The sequence below is a fragment of the Doryrhamphus excisus genome, linkage group LG14, assembly GCF_037039965.1.
Source record: "Doryrhamphus excisus strain RoL-2023G ecotype Guam linkage group LG14, RoL_Dexc_Guam_v1.1, whole genome shotgun sequence".
NCBI lineage: Eukaryota > Metazoa > Chordata > Actinopteri > Syngnathiformes > Syngnathidae > Doryrhamphus > Doryrhamphus excisus.
The window spans coordinates 13,554,960-13,581,342 of NC_136370.1; the positions used below are offsets into that span (position 1 = coordinate 13,554,960).

General features: G+C 40.0%; 1 protein-coding gene across 7 annotated transcripts in view; it reads right to left on the minus strand.

Annotated features, from left to right (window-relative positions):
- Positions 1-13,032, minus strand: part of ralgapa2 (Ral GTPase activating protein catalytic subunit alpha 2) — an 84,835-nt gene extending 71,803 nt beyond the window's left edge. For all 7 annotated transcript variants that reach the window (XM_058089886.2, XM_058089891.2, XM_058089887.2 and 4 more), the window contains exons 1-3: positions 12,694-13,032; positions 1,076-1,186; positions 884-933 (exon numbers count right to left, since the gene is read on the minus strand). In XM_058089886.2, the coding sequence (XP_057945869.2) occupies positions 884-933; positions 1,076-1,186; positions 12,694-12,799 (267 nt within the window). In that variant the 5' untranslated portion in view covers positions 12,800-13,032. The remainder of the gene's footprint in view (positions 1-883; positions 934-1,075; positions 1,187-12,693) is intronic.
- Between the last annotated feature and the right edge of the window lie 13,351 nt (positions 13,033-26,383).

Here is a 26,383-nt window from a genome sequence, read left to right on the forward strand (position 1 = left end):
AGGGGCTAAAAGGAGACAAGTGAGGGTTAAGCTATGTTCAATATTAGTTCTTTTTGAAAAGATGACGGCATACATATGCAGGAGGCGAGAATCCAGGCTTTAGTTAGAGGGTCAGTTCGTGTACGAGCATGGAGCGTCAGCAATATTATCTTGTTGCGGTGGAAGGAACAGTGAAGGACAATATGGAAAGTTTAGTTTCTGGACAAGTCATAGCAATATGGTTACACAATGCATATGATGTTGGTTCCTCTGAAGGTGTACTACTAAAATAAACTCTGATAGCACAAACCCTGGTGTGCACCAAACGTATCCCTTGAAGAAGAAACCTGCTCGGATGACAGACGAAAACGTCCTCTAAAACAACCTCTACAAGTCCAGCTGCGATTCAATGCCCTGAAAATATAATGACCTGGATGAATGACAATGTTTAGAGGCAACCTAGCAGGCAGCTTTTTTTGTTTGGAAATGTGAGTTTCATCACACAATGCGTCACAAACACGGTGCGGCATACGTCTCACAGGAGTGAAGACACAAGGCGATGCATATTGTATAACAATAACAATTGAATTGTATCCGATTTATGCGCTGCCACCCTTATGGCTGTGCCCTAAGCTAATGTAACTGGAGAGTTGAGTGTTTGTGTTGGAAACTGGAGCTGTCGTTGCAATCAGACGGAAAAAAACAAGGTGGAGGACTTTAACCTGCATGCGCAACATTAGACTGCTCAGGAAAATAGGGGGAGGGGCCATCACTTCAGCTGGAAAATGATTGAGCTGAGGCCCCCTCCCCCATAACGCCGTCAGGTGATATCGTGACTGTTTCAGGTAAATTGAGGATTAGAGAGGGAGAAGTATCTTTAAAAAATATAAAGAAGGCAACTTACTTCAAAAATAAAGAGGACGGAGTCCAGCTCCTCCCGTTGAGATTTGATCCCTGTGAAAAAACAAGGAAGATAATTCAGTCGTTCAACGCGTCATAGAGTGATCAGTTTTATGGACATTTCTGATAGCTGTGAAAAATTGTAACAGTAAGCACTTTTGTCCAATGTGGAGGTGAGTGCAAATGTTGAACTTACCTTTTTGTTTTAAGTTGCTTTCCAGTGTAGTGAAATTTTCATACAGGATAAAATAAATCTGTGAACAGTTGCTCTCGAAGAAGGGCTTCAGCTCACTCTTGTCAATGATATCTGGAAAACATAGGCGAGAATCTTAAATGCTGGTGATGTGAACTGCTGGTGTAAAATACTGTAGTTAAGTATTGTTGTTATTTTATGAGCATGTTTATAAGCACAGTATTTCTTTTCTTTTTCTTTTTCAACAGTGGCAGGCTGTAGGCCACTGTTGATTGAATGTATAGTTATATAGTTAGTATAGTATAGTTATGTATATTTTGTGAACAAGAGTAAGATGTTGGTTATGTGCATTTACCCAGACCTCCACCATGCATGAATACACTTATATTCCGCTAATGGGTTTTTTGATTCCGGTTTTCTTAGGTTGTCATTTTTGCATCAATGCTTGAGCTTCAATAGTAGGTTACAAAGCAAAACCGTATCATTTCCATGTACAGTAATCCCTTGTTTATCGCAGTTAACTGGTTCCAGACCGACCCTGATAAGTGAATTTCCATGAAGTAGGATGCTTAATTTAGAATAAAATAAGAAAAAATACTAATAGTAACTATGTCCTGAATAAATGTGATTTGAGACTGAGGAAAAAAATGAAATTAAGTCGATGTGATGATGCGGACGGCTGAACCGTGGATTTGAAGCTTGTGGAGGGATTTATGAGGCAGGCTGACAAGGTGAGAGTTGCAATAATCAATACTGGAGGTAAACAGGCTGTGGACAAGAATAGAGGTAGTATGGGGGCTGAGGGAAGGGTGGAGGTGATTGCAGAGATGGAAATATTGCAGACTGGTAACGTTATTGATTGATTGGCATGATAACAAGCTATCGAGGATGACACCCAGACTCTTAACGTGAGGGGAGGGGGATGACACCTAACCTACAGCGTTAGATAAGACACCAGTTTCCTTCAGTGCTTTGTCAAACACAAGAGAGCCCTGCAGATATTGTGCAGGAAAATAAACCTCGCAAAATATAGGATAATGAGCAAAGCTATCATTAGTCTTTACTTCAATAGTTAAAGGACTGTTATGCATCTGACAAACCTTTAAGCTTAACTGACTAAACAATGTACTGTAATCACTAATGTGCTGATGATAGTGACAACTTAATGAAGCAGAGGCCTGGCATCTCAAAGACACGTCAAAAGACACCAGCCATGGTAAGTATGCCTTGGATGACTACAGTACTCTTGATTGTGATGCATTTCCCCTTAATTGTCAAGGAAACAAAGTAGCCCCACCCCTTTTTCCCACCCCTATGTGAAAAGACCGGCTGGAAAATGATAACATTGGGCCAAGAGTGTATTTATTTCAGCTATTCAATGGTTAAACTAAGTATAATACAATTCAGTCTGTCGTTTACACCGTTCTGTACAAATGTCACAAAAATACGGCAAGATTAATTCATGATTAATTGTGTCGTAAAGCAAATGAGGAGAAATAGAGTGCACAGTATATGCAACAAAATATAACAATTAATCAGCCAGTAAAAAACAATGATTTAACTCACAGAAAACCACAGCTTTTACTTAAGATGTTGAGAAAAAAGAAACAAAACTAGACGTATTCTCACAAAATTATATACGTATAAAAAAAATATATATACGTAGTCCATTTGGTGTACAAAGAGGTATTATCTTAAATTTCTGATTAATAATTAGTAGCTTTCTGTTGCTTCTGTTGCCCATCTAATAAACTGCTTTTAAACCTGATTTGCCAGGTAAGCACTAGCAGAATGCACACTGGGTGTTCACACTGAGCTTGTTTGCAAAGTGGGTGAAGGTCATCTAACGAGCTGAAACAGCCAACGATATATTTACACAATCAAAACCAGGCTACCATGTCTAAATAAGCACATTTCATGTCCAAACCATATTTAACTAGAGTATATGGGATGCATACAATGCGTGACCTTTACAACACCTGCATTATTAATATGCCATGTCATGCTCAGTCTTAAGAGCCGCAGAGAATACCCTCATTAGCATTAGCCCTGAGCTAGCTGAGTTTGCAGGTGCTCTACACTGGTGCCAAAATGGAGATGAGGAGAAAGCAGAGGAATTCTTCCAGGCCAATATATGCTTAAATCTAGACACAGAAGAGTCTTTTTAGACTCCGGTCAGAGAAGTGCATTGAGCTTGGAAATAAAAAAAAAGCCCACTACAAGTTTTTTTTTCATTTTTGGTCATTTTTAAAGTTATGTACCATGTCATATAGCTTTGAATAACGCTTACAATCCTTTCTGAACAACATCTGCAGAAGTGCATTCCCAATAAACAAACATAAATCTTAAATTGACATGGCAGCAGTCTGTACACGCAACAGTGTGTTGTCCTCACATTCATCACAAATCTCTTGGCACGAATTTGCATCAAAACAAATCAGAGAGATGAAATCATTAGGAAAATGAGTTTGCGGAATACCATTTCATTCCAAAGCTAGTGTGCCAAAGACTAGTTTCCCACAGGGCTGTAATCTATCAGTGGCATTGGTTCCAGGGGGGGAAGTTCTATATATGGGAAATCTATTTGGTGGTCCAAACACATTATATACTTTATAAACACTATAATAACACACGCACATAAAAAAATGTAATTTTGTGGAAAAGCAGAAAAATTATGCATCTAGTATATAGTTTTATGGACAATAGGATTTATGTAGCAAGGCCACACATACTCAATAAACATTTAAACCAGACACTCACCACCGACAGGCTGTTGGCTATTACAGCCAATGACTTTTTGCAGTCCCGTGGGAGTGTGAAAATGTGTTAAATAGTGGTGGACGTTTCAGGAAGCTGTAGCTTTGCAAAAATCCTTCTTTAAATGCACAGTGAAGTTGGTCATATTAAACTTCCTTGGTTCTGTGCCACCACGGGAAACCTGTGCATGACAACTGTTGATTCTTTATATCCAATGTGTCAAACTCGTGTCATAAAGGGCAGAGACACTGCAGGTTTTCTTTCAATCCCATCACTAAAGCAGGTGATTTTAATGATTATCACCACTTTCAATTTGATGGAAGGAGCTTATCAATTAAATCACCTGCAGGGAAAAAATAGTTGGAGAGAAAACTTGCAGTGTCTTGGCTCTCCGTGGCATTAGTTTGAAACACCTGCATATGATCAAATATCATAACTTAGTATTTCCAAGATACCAGATTTTTATTTGGCTTCAAAGCTGTTCATCTTCAGAAGATCATTAAAAGTATCATACAAAGTAAATCCACAACAACAAAGCCAGGTTGTGCGCTCACACTGTAAAAAGCCTGACAGGTGAACACAGTGGAACCAGACAAACTGGTTTTGTTGTGGTGCGTTAATTGAGCAGCCCTATTCCACCAATATGCAAAAAATATTTGTCCTTGCAACATATGAGTTTCTAAAGCTAAATCTTTAAATACTGACAAATCTATTAAAATTGATCAAGGCCTCACCTTTGGTGCACATAGTTGCATAGAGGAACACTAAATATTGTGTGTATTACTGTCCCAGTTATAATATTTTTTTTTGTATGTTGTCCCACATATTAAATAATACACAGACAGAAAATGTTATCATTTTAAAAATTGAAAGCTAACCTCTTAATTTGTAATATGTATTCATATATATGTATTATTCATTGTTCAGAAACTAAATGCATTGCCAACACTCACTGGCCACCAGTGTTGCCAACTCCACTTAATGGCCACCAATGTTGCCAAATGACAACATCATCACATTTGCATAATAATAGACCCACTCAAACCTCAGAGGGGTGAGGAGTCAAGACACTATTGTTTTCTATTTTTATATTTTTCTAGTTAGATTAGACAAATTCAGAAAAAATGGTTTGGTGTTCAATGTTCCACAAATGGAGAGTGTTATTTTGATATATTAATGTAATACTGTATGTATTTATAGATTCAATTTCCGCCCAGTTCCATTTGTGCAAGGCAATATGTGTTGCAGAATCATCAAGCCCCAGTTACTGCCCCTGCCCCGACATGATGGTTTATCCACCTTCATTTTTAAGTATTCGTACCTGCGATACTAGCCCTATATTGACTTGGTATTAGATTGATACCAAATCTAGCTGAGTGTCTAGTGACGTCCCCTTTTAAGGTGTCTCTAGAAAACAACAGCATACTGTGCATTTTCTTGAAAACTACATTGTAAAATGCAGCCTTGGGTGTTCTACTGTCACGTGTTGTGCAAAAGCCACATTTTGAATTTGAGCAAAATCACATGGTGTTAAAATCATGCTGTTTTGAACAATGAATGTTCTGAAGAGCATAAATAGATGAATTCCCTTTGGTAATATATTGCCAATATCAGCAAAAATGCTCCAGCACTTTAATTTCACAGCATGGATACCCCATGTGATCACAATAACAAAATAGTGCTAACAAAGTAGCAAGGAGTAGGACCAACATCCGTGTGACCATAGCGTGTAACAATACCCCTCTGCACTTTTGACACTCCAAAACAAGTAATATGTATGATTTGTGCGGTCATCGGATCGGATTGATATCAGTATGGCTGCGATATCGGTATTGTATCGTAAGTGGAAACCGAGACCCTAACTTCACCACCATTAGTCATCCAATGCTTTTTCTATACATTATCTTTTTAATGTTATTTTTATTACATTAACTACACTATAACTTTACCGCCTCTATTCTGCTGAGCAACAAAAAACCCTTAAGAGATGATATTATGCCGGCATTGTTGGCCTAAAAGATAATAAGAGGCGGAAGTTATTCTCAAGTCTATATCGAGAGTTTCACAAAAGGGCAGAATGAGAAGTCGAGTGATCTCAGCCTTCACTTGAGCCACACAGAGGACCACCTTGAGAGCCCCTCCACCGCTGTGCTCATCGATTCACCTTCTTGTGGTTTCCTCTCATAAAAGAACGCATGCTCAGTTGACCCTGGCTCCTAACAGCCCTCACACATTTCAAGTAACACTATAATGGCACTATTAAACTTTAGATGATTGAAGAGCAACCTTGGAAAACATTACCTTGAGCGACAGACTCTCATTTTCAGAAAAACACATTCACGCCGTTACCCACAATGTGTACTCATTCCATGTTCCTCCTGTTTCTGTCTAGAATTGAGTAACCTTGCAGACAAAAAGAAATTACTCGAAATTATTCCAAAACGTGCATATTTTGACAGCGACTTTTAAAAGCAGTGTGAATTTACAGTACTGACAAATCATAATACAGTCGTCCCTCGCTATATTGCAGTTAGAATATCACTCCTTCGCTCGATCACCGTTTTTCAAACGTAATTACAAAATGATTGCTGTTTTGTAGTTTACTATGGCACTTAATGATTTATCTTGCTAGAGCCTCCATGCTACATGCTACCAATTCTCCATATTTACCTGCTGTTGGTCATTCCCTGTGCCATGCAGTCTGACCTATTTTGTGCTGTTGTGTTTATTATTATTTTCCCATCATTCTCAAGCCTGTTTGCTTGCCTGGCACAGTTGTTTTTTGCTCTTGTGCATTTATGGACCTCTATTAAAGACCTGATGACCTGATGAGGCATCCTGATGATTTCCAGTTCCATTATTTCCTGTCTTCTTCCAATGTGTCAATCACTATAAACTTGCTGTGTATTCGCACTATGATAATTATTGGGAAAGTGTCTCAATAATATCTGATTGTTAAATTACTCTGATTCCATGACTTAGTTGGCTTTTATCTGTCATTCACTAGTAGCTCGGACCAAGTGATCTCCCAGTGGTGAGAACCAGTTGCAGAATGGATATCCGAATATCATGACTAAACTTAGATAAACACTTCTCTTCTGCACACTCAACATGCTGATGAGACTAGGTAGGGTGCCGCATGAAGCAACAAAAAACACGAGAAATATCCATGGTCCCAATCCCTCTGACTCTTTGTTGCTTGCAGTGAGACAAGCAGTGAGGTTTTTTTTTTTTTTTTTTTTGCTGGCCTGCTGTAATTAACAACCTCAGCCAAATCCAGCCAGGCATGACCAACAAATTAACATGCAGCCGCTTTCACACTGTCCCACAGATCTGCTCAGTGAGCAGAAAACCAATATGGGGCCACTCCACTCTGAAAATAGGCAAAATCTAGGCCTGCTTTTTAAAATACTTTAACAATAAAACTATGCCTTTAACAAACAATTTCACACATGGTTTTTCAATAAAAATTACCTGAAAAAATGATGTCCAGCTTACTATGTTGAATGTTATTAACACATTGACACATTAGTCAACACATTGAATTGAGATTACTGAAACCGATGGTGACTCCGAATTCAGAAATTGACTAACATCTCAGGAAGAATATGCTTCAAAAGACCTTTTAAATATGCTTAGTATTATAAGAGCCCTCAAGACATGAAATAACACTCCAATAGTCATCCTATAATCTAATATAGTAGACATAATACTATAGAAAATATGACGCCGCAAACATTTCTAACATTCACACAGGAGCTGCTGTCAGCCACAACTCACGGCTGTAGCTGCTCTCTCCACACTGCTAACCAAAGACGTTGGTGCTAAGAATCTGCTAACACAGCTGTCAACTCTGGCTAGCTGACATATTGACTGCAATATACAACAACATTGTTGACATGTTCCATGTATTTTCATGTAAAGAGAATGATCTGGAGGGCTGTTAGTAGGGCTGGGCGAAATATATAAAAATAAAATATCAATATTTCTTTTAAGCACGTTATCAAAAACAAGCATACCGTTCGTATCAAAATAGACTGGATTTAATGTGGAGGTTTCATGTTTCAAGACGGTTCTACCTGAATGGAAGCTAGTTACAGCAACTCTATTTTCCACTGTGTTTTTGGTGTAGTCGTACTTTCTTATTGCAATAAGGAGAGCAAGTGTGCAGCTCTTGTTACGATTGTAGCTGGTGGAAAAAAATATCGGGATATACCATATTTTCTTGCTCTGGAGTATAAGTCACACAAGGCCAAAAATGCATACTTAGGTGGAAAAAAACATACATAAGTCGCAATGAGGTATAAGTCACCTTTTTTGCAGATAATTTATTTTACAAACTACTTGACCAAAACAGACATTACGTCCTTTTAGAAGGCAAGTTCTAACAATAAAAGAATAGAGAACAGGCTTAATAGGTGTAAGATATGCTAACTCAATTATTATTATTCAGCTACACGAAAAATAAACATAAAAAGAAAAGGTGTCCAGTGTTTATGTAACAAACAGTTTTTCCATTTATAAGTCGCTCTGGAGTATAAGTCACAGGAACAGCCAACTTATGAAAAAAGTGCTACTTATAGTCTGGAAAATACAGTATTGTATATCATATATTGGTTTTCAACCAAAATATATTGGAATATGAGTTTTTGTCCATATTAGCTGTTTTCCTCTTAGTCCGTGTTCGCCAGCATCCCTCATCAATGCTTCCTGCCCACACAGGAACCAGCAGTACCAGGAGGAAATCCTTCCTTTGCTGAAAGCATGGTGGAATCAGGGAAGGTTGGCCGGGGAGTGGCGGGACAACAACATATAAACTCAACTGCTGGATAAACAAACTGTATTTATCTTTAACTGCACATGTAGGAAAGAAAAACTTAGAGGACACTCAGTCTGGATTTGACCTCCAGTTCTACCTCTTTGGGTTTCAACTCCACTTGACATTGAACTGGTGTATCATGGCTCAGGAAACTCAACTCTGCTCCAGTATTTCAGCACAAAAAATGTAGGCCAATATTAAACGGCATTGACTGCCACAGTGGTGCAATGGTGCATTTGTACAAGAAATCAATGTTAAACCTACTTGCAAATAGGTCAAAGTCAGGACATGCCTAATTATAGATGCCTACTAGCAAAAAATGTGAATTGTGACTTTCTTTCTTAAAATTGAGATGGTGATTATCTGGGATTACTTTTTACCATACACACACACACACACACACACACACACACACTGTTAAGGGCCATGAGCTTCAGTTTTAAAGGGGTGTTTTCAGTTTTTAAAGTGCTTTTTCCACTTTTCTGACCTATCAATGTTGATGCAATGTTGTATTCTCGTGTTAAATGATGCCAAAGCATCAGATAATGAAGTGTACACATTTGGAAGTGAATCCTGACAGATCCTGGTTTTCGATCGGTTTTATAGAATTTTAGTTCTACTGTTCTATTGATGCCAATGTGATCCAGACTTCCTTAAATGGGCTGCAGATTGCCTGCACTCAGTAAACGCTGACTTTGAGCGTGTGACCAATCACAGCGGATGTGCAGGAAGAGGTGCAGAATTGGGAAGATCTAGAAAGTTTTCTGTGTGAGATATCGTGTGTAGATGCTCTATAGGAGTCCACAACTCAATACAAAGCGCTCAATACAAATGGTCCCCTTGAAAAAAATTAAGGAAATTTAGAAATTAGATCCCATCCCAATTACACATTCACACACTCGCATTCACATACACAACACACCTCCATATGGGCACTCACAGCACATGGGTGCTTCTCTATACAATCTACTATCTTATCCCTGATGTTTATATAGTATTTGTATGCTATTATTACAGTAATAATGATGTCAAGCAGTGAGATTTTAATTACTGTAACCGTATGGTTCCAATTGTGTTTACTATCATGGGTCATGTCTTCACCGTTACTATTGCTACTGGTAAGTTGGACTGTTTCATTTCACTGATATCATCTCCAGTGTGACCCTTAGCCATCATTGACATTTAACTGTTCTATTTGTCACTGTTGTTGTTTTGGGAATTCTTGTTGCTGCTGTTTTTGTCTCTCCCTCTACTGCCCCCCCCGCCCCCCCCCCCCCCCCCCGACCCCACCTTTCTCTTCTCTCCTCTTCTTTTCTGTTCTTCTTCTTGCTCCGGTCCAGTCGCTCCAAATGGCATAACAAAAACATCAAATAACGGCAAATAAAATTTCATGGTAATTAGATCCCATGTTACTTTGAATCATGTTCACATTTTATTTTTCCTTTTTTGTGCAGGCCTAATGTGTACTTATACATGTGGTCACTGTTGAACTTACCAAGAAACCAAGCATAAGTGCTTATATTGTATTCAACAAAAAGATCAGATATACAGTATTTACAGAAAATCTAAAAATAGAAGGTGCAGCGCTTGCATCGGTAGCAACTATGGCCTAATATACTTTTAATGAGCATGAAAGTGCTTCTGATGTAATAACTGCAGTTCCATGGCTCATAATTCCCTCGAGTAAACTTCTTTCAGCTTCACACTGACTCAAAAAGGGTTATTAAGTCATGGGAGGACAGAGCATCAAACTAGCAACCTTCAGAGACATCCACTCTATCACCTATCACCCATCGAAACACATTCACCAGCAGCTCCTTCTTGCTTGGAACATAAAAACAAGTTCATATGCGCTTCTATACATATTTGTCTTTTTGGCTCACTTGTCTCTCCCACAGCGACCAAAAAAATTACATGCTCATGCTTCATGGCCAATTATGCAAATTAGACAATGTGGCAAACACTGCACACTGTCATTGAGAGGGAACTGAAACCCACTCAGTGAGAATCAACCAAAAGACCAGGGTTGGCCAAACTTTTTCCACAGAGGACAGCAACTGAAGAATCAAAAGGTGCTCGAGGCCACTTGGATATTTTTATGGTTTGTTTCGTAAAAAGGCTAAAATATATGCAGCTATTTTAAGACAAATGTTATTAGTTATTGGTTAAAAACATTTCAGGTTTTTCTCTTCACATTCTGCCTTTTTGCTCAGTATTTTCCAATTTTTATGGAGTTCAACACCCCTTGCATTAGACTACACAATGCTGCACATTGCAAAGTGTTTTGATTACTTAACATGTCAACATTTATATCGCTGGATATAGTTTATAATCCTGTTTTTGCACTTTATCTGCTCCTGTGTGCTATGGACTAGTCTTGTGTGCTCTCCTACTTTTCCTGCACGAAACCTGAAATTTCCGCTTGCATATCTTATCTTATTGAGCTACATGCATACAGACAAAACATTAAACATTGCTCTTAGCATAATGCAGTAGTTGTAAAAAAAACTACAGCCACAATAAACGCTTAAGTCCCTGAAAGTGTCAATCAAAAATGACCGTAATTATGAAAAGGGAGGCAGAAATTATGATTGCATTGGATCTTTTTGGATTGTGTGGTTGGACCTGACGTTGTGGCTATTGAGTGTATAGCTCCTGAGCTCCTTCAGCGATAGACTGCTTCACCCCAAGTGTGTGAAGGAGCGATATCGCAGGTCCTTTCTTCCTGCAGCTGTCAGACTGTACAACCAGCACTGCTCCCAATAGACTTCCACGCCACTATGTACATCTGTGCAATACTTGTTTTTATATTCAGTATAGTTACTCCAGACTCCATTCACTGTGCAATATCTGATCAAGCTCCACGTGCAATATTAAGGCACTAAGTGCAATATATTAAGTTCTAAGTGAAGTATTTCTATCATGCCTCATATTAACTCACTAGCAAGATCTCATAGTGTATAGACTGGTCATATATTTCATCTATATTTCATCTGTAAACTGTATTTGTACATAACACTGGGTAAAATTGTTGATTTGTTAATACTTGGGCTGTTTATTTTTTTATATTGTGTATTTTGTATTGTGTATTCTTAACTGATTCTGTACTCTTGCTGCTGTGCAATGCAAATGTCCCCACTGAGGGACAAATAAAGGCATATCTTATCTTATCTTGTATGTCACTTCCCGGTCAGACGAAGTATACAGTATTTAACAAAATCAAAAAAATATATCCACAGGGTAGCAATTTGATGTCAGCCGCTCCAGGTGATGAAAGTGATGTATAATTATTGGTCATGTAATATAAGCTTTGAGTGAATGCCTCCATTTGCTTGTGCAATTGGTGGGAAATTGGTATATTTGGTTTGGAATATAACATAAGACAAAAAAAAATGGGAAATGGTAGTGAAATATAATATATTTGTTTTAATTGTGTAAAGTATAGCTCGTGCAGTGATAATGTTTTTGAAAAAAAAATTATAATAATCAAAAAAGTTTACATTTATAATCGATAGGAAATGAAATCAGCCTAAGTAAAATACTAAAGCTGCATTAATAAATAGGTAAACAGGTAGTGGTGTGAAAATCTGACAGCAATGTGTCATTCATAAATGAATGCAGAATGCAAATTAACCATAAAAAATTTGAATAAGGAATTGAGCTATTTTGATGCTTGAGTAAAGACAAAGGACTGGATGAAAACAATGCTTTGGTAGGCAGCTGATGCACTAAAGAGGCAGTTAGCATAACCAGGCTAGTTAGCAAACACAAGAGCTAGCTTAAGGTAGCGAGCCTCCACGTTGTCACAATGCCTAGTTGTTACGTCAAGCAACATGCAAAGAAACGCATGCGGTGCGGCGAACACGCCAAAGTCCGAGTTGAGCCGTTTTGCCAATGAACGGAACCTGTCTGCAGGCTTAGTCAAAGCCCGTACAGTGACATCCAGCCGACCTGTGTGACGATAGTCGGCTGGGTGCCCGCTAGCTAGCTTGTCTAGCTTAGCTTCAGTGATGCAGCATCAACAGCACAGTGTCATTTCACTCACCTAACAGCGAGCGCAGGTGCTTCAGCCGAGTCACAACATCCTTCTTTGGGTCCAAAACTTTCTGTGTAGATTTCTTGACGTCTCCATGACCCCTTCGTGTGAACATTACGCTGTATAATGTAACCGTGGACGCCGATCACCTGTGTTTTTTACCATACGCCAAAGCTCCAGTGTGACTGTCACTTCCCTCACCACCACCACTCGATGCTTGCTCGGTAAACATTCGCCCCACCGCCGCCAGTGTTTTTTTTCTTTTTTTGAGCGAGTGTAAACACGGAAGCGCGTCTTGACAGCAAGGAGTGGTCTGGCTGTATGGGGTCTGCCCTCACATCTAACCTCACATTTCAACTTGCTCTGTGGGGACTTTCTAATTTCACCCTTTGTTTACACCTGATACAATAGGAGTCTACTTTACATTGTCAAAAAATTATTAATTATGCCTGGCGTCTTCTTAATCTCGATACGATGCCGTAAACTAACATGCTTTAAATCGCTTAAAGTAACATCTAAATTAGTTTGAAGTGGTACGTATGTACATGTATATTTGTGATAGAACAAACAAAAGATATTTCATTGTTAGAAATTAACGTCATGTGGCTGTCATTACTCCAAAGCGCCCTCTGGTGTCTTGGAATGAAAAGTCACTGAAGCCGAGCTTTAGCAATTTTTTTGTCCCGGAAGTGACGCACTTTCGACGTTCCCGACTGTGTTGACGTATATAAAACGTTTTAATATCATAATAATAATGTATTTATTGTAATGCCTGATTTAAAAATATTTATGTCAGGGGAGTGTATATCCTAATATAATATTTATAATAAAAAAAGCATACAAGTTACATTGGAATACATTGCATAATACATCACTAAAGAAGCAGACGTATAAAAACAAGTGAACAATGTGTTAACATATATATATGCTATGTAAATGCATTTTTTCAAAAAGTACATCTTTTAGGAAGTGAAACCGTCATTGTAGACTAATGTATGCAAATACAAAGCACACCCTGAATACAAATTATGTCTCTCTTCACCTCCAGTTCTTCATTAATATAAAGTATTAAATCATGCATGATGGTTGACTTGGTTTCTTTCCCCCGTTCACCTCTGTTCAATGTTAAATGAGTTCCAGAGTTAAAAATCCCACAGCATCAAACATCAACACTGAGCATCATGTATATGTTTTATGAGAGGCTATAACAATTCAAGGGACCTCTCCAGCAGTAATAAGGCTGATTTAAGGCTGTATTAAATTAAATGTTATTTAATTTAAGTCAAATAATTACTATAATAATGAACAATATGCAATTGTGACACATATACATCACTGAAACCCTTTGCAATCTCATTTCTATCTAATTTATTTGCCTTATTTTTACATCTATTGTGTTATGGCGGACAAATGCACTCAGTAACAGATAATATGGAATTATTTAAAATGTCAGAATTCTGAGATTCTGTGTCATCTGTTATCTGCAAAAATGTAATTTTGACAGATAACTGAGAAGCAGAAGAAATATTGAAATACTATTACAATCAAGGCACCAAGCTCTACCATCATTTGCCAGGAGAGGGCGCCGGAATCATTTTGAATGCCAATATTAAAACCAAACTACACGCTGAGTTACTGTATATTCCAATGAAACATTTCATATCATTATACTCAATGCGGTACTCGTAAGGAGCTGGATCTTATCCCTGCACACTTTGGGTCCCAGTCAATAACAGGATTCGAACCCAAGTCTGTTCCCACGAAGGCACAGTAGTTAGCATGTTGGGCTCAATCAGTGACTGCAATAATAACCTTTCGTGGAACAAATCAAAACACCGAGTTGTTCAGCAGACCACTGCTAAATATTTAACCCTAACAATATCGCTGAAGTGATTGTGTCTGGTTTTTCAAGGTTCTTCAACATATCGATCTTGAAGAACAGGAAATGAACAACACAGAGGAGCGAAGGAGCTAAAAAGAAGACCGAATCCCGCCTTTGCCCTGTAGTTTGGTGCGCCACTCATTATCTGAAGTGGGCCATTCCGAGAAAGGAGTAATCACCGCTGTAATCACCGCTCAGTCTTGGCAAACCTGCCCCGTTGTTCAAGTGCGGTTTATTGCTCATTATCTGAGATAACATGGACCATTGATGATCTATCAACAACAACAGTGAGACTGAATGTTTTCTTCCCCCCATAGAGCCCTGCACCTGCAAGTATTGAGCTCATTTTATTTTCAAAATGACACACCAAGGCAATTATTATGCATTGTCTTCTATAAAGCCAGACACAGATTCCTTAAAGATAGTTTAGTTGGGTGTTTTATGTGTAAGACTTGTTTTCATCCAGCGCTACAAGGGCCTGTGACCAAAGGGTGGCACTGCAGCCTCATAAATGGAGACTCCTCTGAGGTGCCACTGTCTTGTCACCTCTAAATTGTTCCTACAAAGAGCTTGGTAATACTTGACTTTTCTCCTTATGTGGTTATGGATTTCCTTTTTTTACACAATTAAGTGCCATTAAAAGCTAATGTACCCAGTTAAACCATAATAAGGCAGTGGGGTGGATGGTGGCATATTTTCCTATTCATAGTGACGATTTCCACCCTTAGACATCTTATGAACATTTTTGATTATTTTATTGGATAAAAATTGATTAAAAGAAATACTAGCAACAGCTGTTTCACGCATGGTAGAAGCTTTACATAAATTAAACCAAATCATATGTACTAACATATCAATAAGGTATGGAATTCTTTATAAATTCACTTTATGGTACTATAAATATAAATATAATGGATTTGTCACAAAAAAATATTATTATTTTCTCACACTGTTTCACACATTTGTAGTTTATTGAGTAAGCACAAACCGAATTAGGTTTTTTGTATATAAAAATAGGCTATGTGGAATGATTTACAAAGTAATACTAATTCGGTCAGCACTCCCTTTTTTAATAAATATTAATGTAATGTAATGTAATATAATATAATATAAATATAATGCAATGCAATGTAATTTAAAATATCATATGAGACACCGTAATATCAGATGCTATTCGACCGGCTGCCACCAGGGGTCGTCATAGTGCCCCCTGCTGTCTAAGTTATTTAAAATGCGTTTGGTTCATCGCATAAAATCCTCTAATATGTTTTTTCTGCTTTTTTTTCAAAATCTCTACTATAATATAGTTATTCATTCTCATTACCAATTCTATAGATGACGCCGTGTATTAAAAGTATCCATGCGATTGCTCGGGCTGGTGTTTGTAATGCACACAATGTTTTGGAGCACATCTCCATAGAGGTTAATGAGGGGGCACTCTGAAGTAATTAAAACAAGAGCGTTATAAGGCAACTGTTTCGCATAAGGTACTCGTTGCAAAATATGCTATACTTAATTAAAAGTCTTTGCTTCCGGCATTTTGTATCTCGCCAGGTAATCTGCTGTGAAATTAATAAGGACGGAGAATTAAATCGCTAATGTTGGCAAAGAAAGGCTATTTTTCTCTGCAATATGCATGACAGGGGTCTCCATTTGGAATGTGAGATCCATATTAAGCTGGAAAAAAAAAATAGTTCTTCTGGTTCTCGCCGTAATCTGATTCCAATTTCACTTGGGATGCCACACTGTCTCGACAAGCCAGGGGGACGTTTAATTGAAATGCTTGTGCGTTTTAATTGGATTCTGTTAAGATGTGAAATTACAGTCATCTGCCTTTAAAAGCTGATACCGACTGGTTACTAGCGGTGATCAGTTAAGGAGCTGAAATAATGCCTCCATTCAAGGCTTCTGTGAATTTAAAGACCGAGGCCTTGTATTTCAAAGACTAGTAAAAGGAATTGTTTTTAACAGTAGAGCACTTTTGGACCCGATGCAATACTTAAGCATTCCTTTGCAGCAAGATTCAAGGTGGCACATTGTAATTCTCTTTATCAAACCGTCAATCTCCAACACCGTGAACTCATCATAGACACTACTCATTATCACCCCTCCCACATTAAAATGCGCGACTATCCCTGGCGAATCCTTCAGCTGTCAGATATCCATTCCAAAGCAACACGGCAGTCATGATATCATAGTTAAGTTGAGGGTGTTAACATCAGACACTGACAAGTTCACTCCATGTGTAGGTGGCACACAGCTAAGCTTCCTTCACCTCCTCGAGGTTTGTGCTCTCCTAACCTCTACATTGAAATTTGTGTATTCTCCCATTCGAGGGCCAGTGTCACCCCACTGTGCAAAAAAAAAAAAAAAAAAAAAAAACATTCCTACTCTCCCACTGCCGCCTCATCCACCTACATCCGTGACCCCGTCCGATAAGCTTGGAGTTCATCCCTTTCACTGATTAGTTTGCTGGCAGATTGAATGCCCGTGTGTCACTCTGTTGGCTCTACCTGTGTGTAGCTGGTTCAGCGGGTGGCTGCTACACTGTCCACCATGACACTGAAATCATCATTTATTCTCCGCTTGCCCAGCAAAAGCTGAATTTATGGCAAGTAGATGCCATCTTTGGGTAGTTTATATTCCAGAAAAATGCAGGAGCTGAGATGCAATGCTAATATAATACTACAACATATAACCTGCTCAATTTATTCTATTGGATTTATACTCCTGCCAGGTCATTAATAAGTTCTCTGGCGAAATTCGCTGTCCTCCTGTATAAAGTGTGTGTATATGTGTGCATTCGCATGTTTTTATTTGTTGCCTTGTGTGTTATTTATGGCACAAACTGGAGCCACAGGACTGTGAAATAATAAGCACAAGAGGGATTTCACGCCTTTTTCCTTGCTGGAAAGATATGTTTTCTCACAGTCTCCTCCCCCCCAACAAACTTTGTTTACTTCCATGCCTGCAACAGCCTATATATTTCCTGCAAAGCGCCAAACAATTAAAAGGTGCCATTACGTATGGGTTCCCACGGGTATAGTGCATTCAGGTTTACTTATGTTACACCTCTGGCCTTTTTATCGTGGTTATCAATGGCAAGCTGTGCATCATTAGAAAAAGACAAACAGCCTTGTTTCTTTCTGGGAGGGGGGGGGGGCAGGCAGAAAATCAATGCTCAGTTTCCCATGAGCACCTAATTAGCCGGACACTTGTGAGCTGTTAAAACACAGGCAAGATCTCTTTGTCCGCCGGGTCGATAGGATGAAATGCACGAGAGACACCTTCATTGCAGATAAAGTGTCAGAGAGGTGAGGAGTAAACACACAAGTGACACTTATGGTCTAGCACGTCTCACACCTACTATATGCTTTGGTAGAGCTGGGATTTCAACTTGGGTTGACTCGCAGACATCTGACACCGAGGGCAAGGAAATGGGCTTTCTTATCTCGTGTAAATGCCTCCAATGATTTTTGATACACAGTCCACCGATAGCTTTGTTGCTTATGTGATTTTTTTTTTTTTTTGCACAGAGAATTTCTTTCACATCCACAGTTAAAAGGTTCCAAAAGTCATCCACTTTGGAGTTCAGTAATAGCATAATGGCAGAAATAACCAAACATAACTAATGCATGTGTGCGTTATGTGGAGCGTGGCTTGCAATGTTTGTAGGATATGTAACTTGCATTCAAAGAAAGCTGTACCTAACCGAGGCACACAGTACCCATTAATATGTCATCAGCAGTGCTCATTTCCAACGCCGTATACATCTCCATTCTACACACAGTCTCTCGGCCCTCTCCACACCCACGCAACACTTCCTTATTCTTCCTTATACTCATGCGAGGTGCATTCACAGAAATCCAAAAACACAAGCAACACAAGTAAAATGGCAAAATAGTAACGCAATAATTACTTTCTCTGGTATAGCCAATTACATTTATGAGGGAATAATCCTGTTACATGGCTGCACGGTGGTATAGTGGTTAGCACCGGCCACACAGCTAGGAGACCCAGGTTTGATTCCCCCCTTGGGAATTTCAAAAACATGCTAGGTTAATTGTTGACTCCAAATTATCCATAGGTATGAATGTGAGTGTGAATGGTTGTTTGTCTATTTGTGCCCTGTGATTGGCTGGCGACCAGTCTACGGTGTACCCCGCCTCTCTCTGAAGACAGCTGGGATAGGCTCCAGCACCCCCCACAACCCTTGTGAGGAAAAAGCGGTAGAAAATGAATGAATGAATGAATAATCCTGTTACATGGCTGCATGGTGGTTAGCGCGGGCCACACAGCTAGGACACCCAGGTTTGATTCCCCCCTCAGGAATTTCAAAAACATGCTAAGTTAATTGTTGACTCCAAATTGTGAGATATGAATGTGAGTGTGAATGGTTGTTTGTCTATATGTGCCCTGTCATTGGCTGGCAACCAGTCTACGGTGTACCCCGCCTTTTGCACGAAGACAGCTGGGATAGGCTCAAGCATGCCAGCGACCCTTGTGAGGATAAGCAATACAGAAAATGAATGAATAATCCTGTTACTAATTCAATTACGCATTTAGGAAAGTAAATGATAGTAATTTTCCCAACACTACTTATGTCTTAAGTCTGAACAACAATTTTGCAGGCTGAACCATAATCATCTGTGGCATCAGCAGTGTTGTTTTCATCAAAATGGCTCTTTGATAACTAAAATTTTGAAAGACAAAGTTGTGTGTGACTTTTTGTTGACATTCAGTTACGGTGTTGTTTGTTTATGTTCTGTTAGCGTGTTAAACTCGCTGTTTATATGCATTGTTATCATACTTTATAGTTGAATTGAAAAAGCATTCAGTGAAAAAGCATTGTACTGATATCGACCAATACTTGCTTCATAACGCCGATTAGCGCCACCCTTGATCGGAACACACCTATGATTTCGTCCAACTTCGGACGTTCCATTTCTATTTTTGGATTTCTCTTAGAAAGGTAAATATAGGTATTTAAGGGTAAAGGACCCTGTACAAAAAGGTCCAGACGTGATTCAAGCTGGCATCGTCTCATGGAACAAGTGTTGAATATGTATTTATAACTTGAGTGCCATGCGCAAGGCATTCTTCTAAAATGGTTCTGACTCAATTGGTCTCTCAGCGGAAACATTCAATAAAAAAGAGAAGAGGTGGAAAGGAAAAAAAAAAAAACATAAAAATGTCGAATCCTATTCTGTAACCTGTCAGAGTGACACTCGCCAACTTCCACTATAGACAAGGTGGCAGTACAGACGCAGATAGACAGCAGGGAATAAAAGGGCCTTCTCATGGCAAACTTTCTGCAAATGTCAGCCTTTCAAGCTGTTGAGAAGACCTATTTCATATCTATTACAGCAGGCATTCTGTGTCCGATATTTCCGATTTCAGCCCTGCAAATCCTCTGCCAATCTTCTGCCCTTAAGAATCTCTGCCAGACCTGATGCATTATTCCTCCTACCTCTTCTCCCCCCCCTTTTTTTTGATGTGACAGAACAAACCGCGACCTATTAGGATTAAGGCTTTGAAAAGATCTTTGAAGCCGTTCAAGGTTCCTTTAAACTGGGGAATGACAATATAAGCTGTGCGGCAGCAGATGCCAAATGGAGTGATTGCTAGTGCTCCTCTGGGAGGTCTGCTGTCACAAAACGTCCAGACATACAAACACTCACTACTGTGCATCCACCCTTCACCAAAATGCTAAAGTTGTTTTTAACAGCGACCAGTCCAGGGTGTACCCCGCCTCTCGCCCGAAGACAACGGGGATAGGCTCCAGCATACCCGCGACCACTGTGTTTGTTGCATCAAGCATTGAGATCTTGCAGTTGTTCTGCGGTTCTTGAACGCACCATAATTGCTGTGAGATGTGCTAGCCTGTGGCTCCATCATACTTATACATGTTTTAATTTAACATCCATCCATCCATTTTCTATGCTGCTTTATCATCATTAGGGTTTCAGTTATACTGGAGCCTATCCCAGCTGACTTTGGGGCGAGTGGCGGCATACACCCGGAACTTTAATATTTATTCATTTGTTCGTTTTCTATACCGCTTATCCTCAACGAGGGCCGCAGGAATGCTGGAGCCTATCCCAGCTGTCTTTGGGCGAGAGGCGGGGTACACCCTGGACTTTAACATTCATTCATTTTCTATACCGCTTATTCTCACTAGGGTCGCATGAATGCTGGAGCCTATCCCAGCTGAGTTTGGCGTGAGAAGCAGGGTACACACTGGACTTTAACCTTCATTCATTTGTTCGTTTTGTATACCGCTTATCCTCACTAGGGTCGCATGAATGCTGGAACCTATCCCAGCTGACTTTAAGGCGCCAGGCAGGGTGCACCCTGGAGTTTAACCTTCATTCATTCGTTCGTTTTCTATATTGCTTATCCTCACTAGGGGTCACAGGACTGCTGGAGCCTATCCCAGCTGACTTTGGGCCGAGTGGCGGCGTACACCCTGGACTTTAACATTCATTCATTCATTCATTCATTTTTTTATACGGCTTATTCTCACTAGGGTTGCAGGAATGCTGAAGCCTATCCCAGCTGCCTTTGGGGTGAGTGGCGGCGTACACCCTGGACTTTAACATTCATTCATTAATTTTCTATACCGCTTATCCTCACCTGGATTGCAGGAATGCTGGAGCCTATCCCAGCTGACTTTGGGGCGAGCGGCAGCGTACACCCTGGACTTTAACATTCATTCATTCATTCATTTTGTATACCTCTTATCCTCACTAGGGTCGCAGGAGTGCTGGAGCCTATCCCAGCTGTCTTTGGATAAGAGGACTGGTGGCCAGCCAATCACAGGGCACATATAGACAAACAACCATTCACACTCACATTCATACCTATGGACAATTTGGAGTCGCCAATTAACCTAGCATAACCGTGCAAGACTTTATCATGCGTTTTAATAATTTTACGAAGCATTTTTAGGGCTTAAACGTTGATTGTGCGTTTGGGATTTAGCTTGATAGCTTCCATCGCTAGTGGACAATGGCGATGGAACAGATCTAATAACTACCAAGGGTTTGTTAGCCCTTTATTGACTCGGCTTCATTAGCTTCTAATTACGTCTTTGTGGATGAACAAATGTGGAACAAAGTAGTACATTACAACATGCGAAGCAAGGAGCCAAGGAGCATCCTTACTGCTACTTTAAGTGTCTCTCTGTTTCCAGTTGCACAGTCGCATCAGGAGCATCACCAGAAAGCTGAAATGTGAAGGACGGGCATAAACACGGAATGATGTGCGCTCGCATGAAAGAGAGCGCTGTCATCACCCACTTTTGTGCTTAACGATGTCTGTGTCATGGAGTGCATGCCAATGTCTCTCTAAAACACAATGATACGCTGCGGGAGCGGTTTATCCGAAAATTAAATGAGTTCAAGGTTTCTCGCTTTGCGGCATGACGATCCTCCAAAGAATTTTCATTTTATCTCTGTACAAGTCGTCACCATTGACAGCACATCTGATGATAGTGGAATGATGGAATTTGGCAGTGATGCAGAGGAGAGCAAATGAAGTAGAAATGGCATTGTGAACGTCGCGTATACACTTTGCTTCAGTCACACAGACGTGTCAGAGTGCAAATATCATTACTATGCATTGCCCGCAATCAAAAAAGAATTTAGCTTACTTTTATCTATCATCAGTTTGAATATCGCTTATCGCAGCTGCCTCGCCTCCCCGAGGTAAGAAAGGACACACGCAAGAGATATCAAATATTCAAAATGGGTGATTCCTGGAGAGATTTATCATAGCAAATTGCACAGGCGATCCTATTTAGATATTCAGCGCCTGTTTTGCGTGGTGTCTGGGTGGGGGGGGAATGGGGGTTTTAACGTGCCCCGGTGTGAGATGTCACTGAGAGACAGTCACTACAGATAGCCGCCGTGGGGTGAAACGAAGCCACAGGGCACTCAGGGTGAGGCTTCTCATTACACAGGCAAGAGAGACAAGTTCTCAGGGAGCTGCCACCATAGAGCACATATTGATCTGCCATTGCATCTTATCTTTAAGACTCTAGATTAAAATGCTCAACATTGGCTCTCCCTGCCACACTGAAAGCCTTTCTATATCCACGAGTGGAGGAGCCCTAATCTCCCCCATGAAGTAGTAGAAGCCTATCACTGAGGGAAACATATGCTTCTCTATATTGGGAGTACAACATGACAATTCATTTAAATACGGTTTTTACATCTTTTTAGCCACTGGTGGTGTGATGATAGCGTTCAATTGCTTTGGTTTAATTAGTTTAGGGCGACACAATTTTAATGACTAAAAACCAGGACGGCTGCACGGCGTCCGAGTGGTTAGCACGCAGGCCTCACAGCTAGGAGACCCGGGTTCAATTCCACCCTCTCTGTGTGGAGTTTGCATGTTCTCCCCGTGCATGCGTGGGTTTTCTCCGGGTACTCCGGTTTTCTCCCACATGCTAGGTTAATTGGCGACTCCAAATTGTCTATATGTGCCCTGTGATTGGCTGGCGACCAGTCCAGGGTGTACCCCACCTCTCGCCCCAAACTCAGCTGGGATAGTCTCCAGCACCCCCGCGACCCTTGTGAGGATAAGCGGTAGGAAAGGAATGAATGAATGTATATTAAATCAAACATTATTTTTTATTAATCTTGTGATTAATCACGATTAAAACATTTCCTCCCACATTCCAAAAACATGCTAGGTTAATTGGTGACTCCAAATTTTCCATAGGTATGAATGTGAGTGTGAATGGTTGTTTGTCTATATGTGCCCTGTGATTGGCTGGCGACCAGTCCAGGGTGTACCCCACCTCTCGCCCCAAACTCAGCTGGGATAGGCTCCAGCACCCCCGCGACCCTTGTGAGGATAAGCGGTAGGAAAGGAATGAATGAATGTATATTAAATCAAACATTATTTTTAATTAATCTTGTGATTAATCACGATTAAAACATTTCCTCCCACATTCCAAAAACATGCTAGGTTAATTGGCGACTCCAAATTGTCCATAGGTATGAATGTGAGTGTGAATGGTTGTTTGTCCATATGTGCCCTGTGATTGGCTGGCGACCAGTCCAGTGTGTACCCCGCCTCTCGCCCAAAGACAACTGGGATAGGCTCCAGCACCCCCGCGACCCTCGTGAGGAGAAGCGGTAGAAAATGAATGAATGAATGAAACAGGAAGCCCCACCCCCAACCCTTGTCTAGCACAGTCTTGTCAAACGACACATTGAGAGGAGGGGTGGCACCTGTTGGGGCATCCTAGTATAGCAAGTCCAGGATGATATTGAACGGGGCTTTGTGGGTGTCAGTCCAAAACAAAGCTGTCAGCCGGGGGGTTCATTCATCTTTGATGTTCATTGATGAGGAAACCGTTGGGCCTCAACAGGACATTGTTTCCTTTGAGTGGTGCCCATTGATTACCAGAAAGCCACGTTTGTTTTTGGTCTCTGACGGGGCGGAGCTCACTTTAAAAGGGTTAATGGTCCATTTAACCGGGTTCAAAACACTGTGCTTCGGGAGCCACGCTTTCACCATTTGGCTTGGGGAAGTCTTCCGGTTACGAAACGACCTATGAACAATAATAGAATACTGTGTGACTGGCATGCATGTATTGTGTGTAGTCCAATTCTGTACTCGTAGTACCAGGTTTGCACCGCTGGGACCGTAATTAGAACGCCAATATAAATGAAATCTTCAAGATGGAACACTCTTAATGCACAAAGTAGCCATTCAGGCTCACTCGGAATTTAGAGTGTTAGGTACTAATTGTTGTTTATTCATTATTACACAAGATGTGATGTGATATTACGTTGAGAGTATTAGTATTATAAGTATTAGTAGAGGTCGGTATTGATAAGGGTATTGGAATATCGGATATTGATAATTGATATTGATTGATATTGAGCAACAGCTCAGGCATACTGATGGAGCCAGTGCCACACCCGAATTTCAGCTTTGTGTTGAACATCACATTGATCTATATTAGTGTGATATTTGGTTCCATTCATCATTTCAAGGATTGTTTTGACCAAAAAAAAAAAAAAACACAACTTCTACTTCTGTGTTTTTCTCTCTTCAGGTTTGGTGACCCCCCCGCCCCAACACTACCAGCACTTTCTTTGCCCCCCAAAACCAGAATAGCCTTCATAAAGTGCTATTGTTCGGCTAATCATATCCTCTCCAAGAACTGCATGATGTGACAAGATAAGATATGGACTATTAATGCTCTATCACTTCATCTCAAATTATGAAAACGTGTGAATGCGTGGGGGGAGGGTAGTGCTTCCATTTTGTGTATCGCCTTGAAAAGAAAACAGTAATGCTCTTTGTTATCTGCCGCCAATCCTATCAGAATCAGGTTAATTTAGTGGCAAAGATTTCAAAACGTTTTCCTATCGTCTCATCTGTTCATGTCTTTGAGTGCTCTCTGTTTGTAAGGTGTTGAAATTAAATATCATGTCAGATAACGCATCTTACTGATGCATGATCTTGGATAATACGAGCAGAGACGTAAATTAAATTAAACTCTAAATTGCAATGAGTGCACTCTACCGGGGAGAATGAAAATCCTTCCAACGTCGTCGATTTGCTTGACCTTATATTCCTCAATGGGCAGTACTGCTGTATGGTTAATTATTGTATGCTCAATAATGCCCATCACAGCATATATATATATATATATATATATATATATATATATATATATATATATATATATATATATATCATATATATATATATATCAAGGTCTTTCACTAGTTAACTAAGGGTCTGTTTACACCAGGGGTCTCAAACTCAATTTACTTGGGGGCCACTGGAGCTCGGGTCTGGGTGAGACTGCGCCGCATTAGCCCCCCCCCCAAAAAAAAAAAAAAAACTTTGCTTTGGTTCCAATTTTCTACAAGAAAAGCTCTGATAAAACATTCCACTGTTCTCAAATTTCTTACTTTTTATTTTTCTACACAAAATAAGATGAAAAATAAATAAACAAATCAAGAATAAAGAAAATCAATCAATCATGCTAACTTGCAAAATAGAGAGCTAGCGACCTAAACGGTAGCCTTCAAGTTATTTCCTTTAAACTTAAATAGCCAAAAACTTACCACTTCCACACGGATAGGGAGGATAACTATTAACAGTAATTTAACATGAACATTAATCAAACGTAATAATTTTTTCTGGGTACATGATACCATACAGCATCCATATCAAACTTGCGCGGGCCGCACTAACATTAAACTTTCATATCAAGGCGGGGGCCTCAAAATAGTGTCCTGCGGGCCACATTTGGCCCGCCGGCCGCGTGTTTGAGACCCCTGGTTTACACCTTTTTAAAGTGGCAGAAGTAAAACCTCCCCTAAGTTGTCTTTCTTTTTCCGTCCTGATTGTTTCCCAGCTTGATTCTTAAATGATAGGCTCATATAGTATGTCTCGGATTTTGTTTATGTTGCACCCGCGTTGCTCAGCTGCCTCTTTAAGTGCGAGGAGATATGCAAGAGCAATCATATATTGCTATGGCTTGTGAATCAGAGAGGCAGTTTTTCACTCCTCATTTGTGGTTCAATTGCCAGAGTGTGTATTGCCTGTTTTGGCGGAAAGAAAATAGATGGCTTTGTCACTCAGTATGCATAAACTGCTCATCTGTTTGTTGTACACTGTCAACCCAAATGATAGCAATTCCATTGTGTCATGAGAAAGCTGCTGAATAGTCGTCTTCATGAAAGGGATAGTTTGTCCATTCTTCAGACGTTATCTGGAAGTTTCATTCTGAAACCCCCTTGACGTGTTTTGAACAAATATTATTGTAAGAGACCGTGTCGT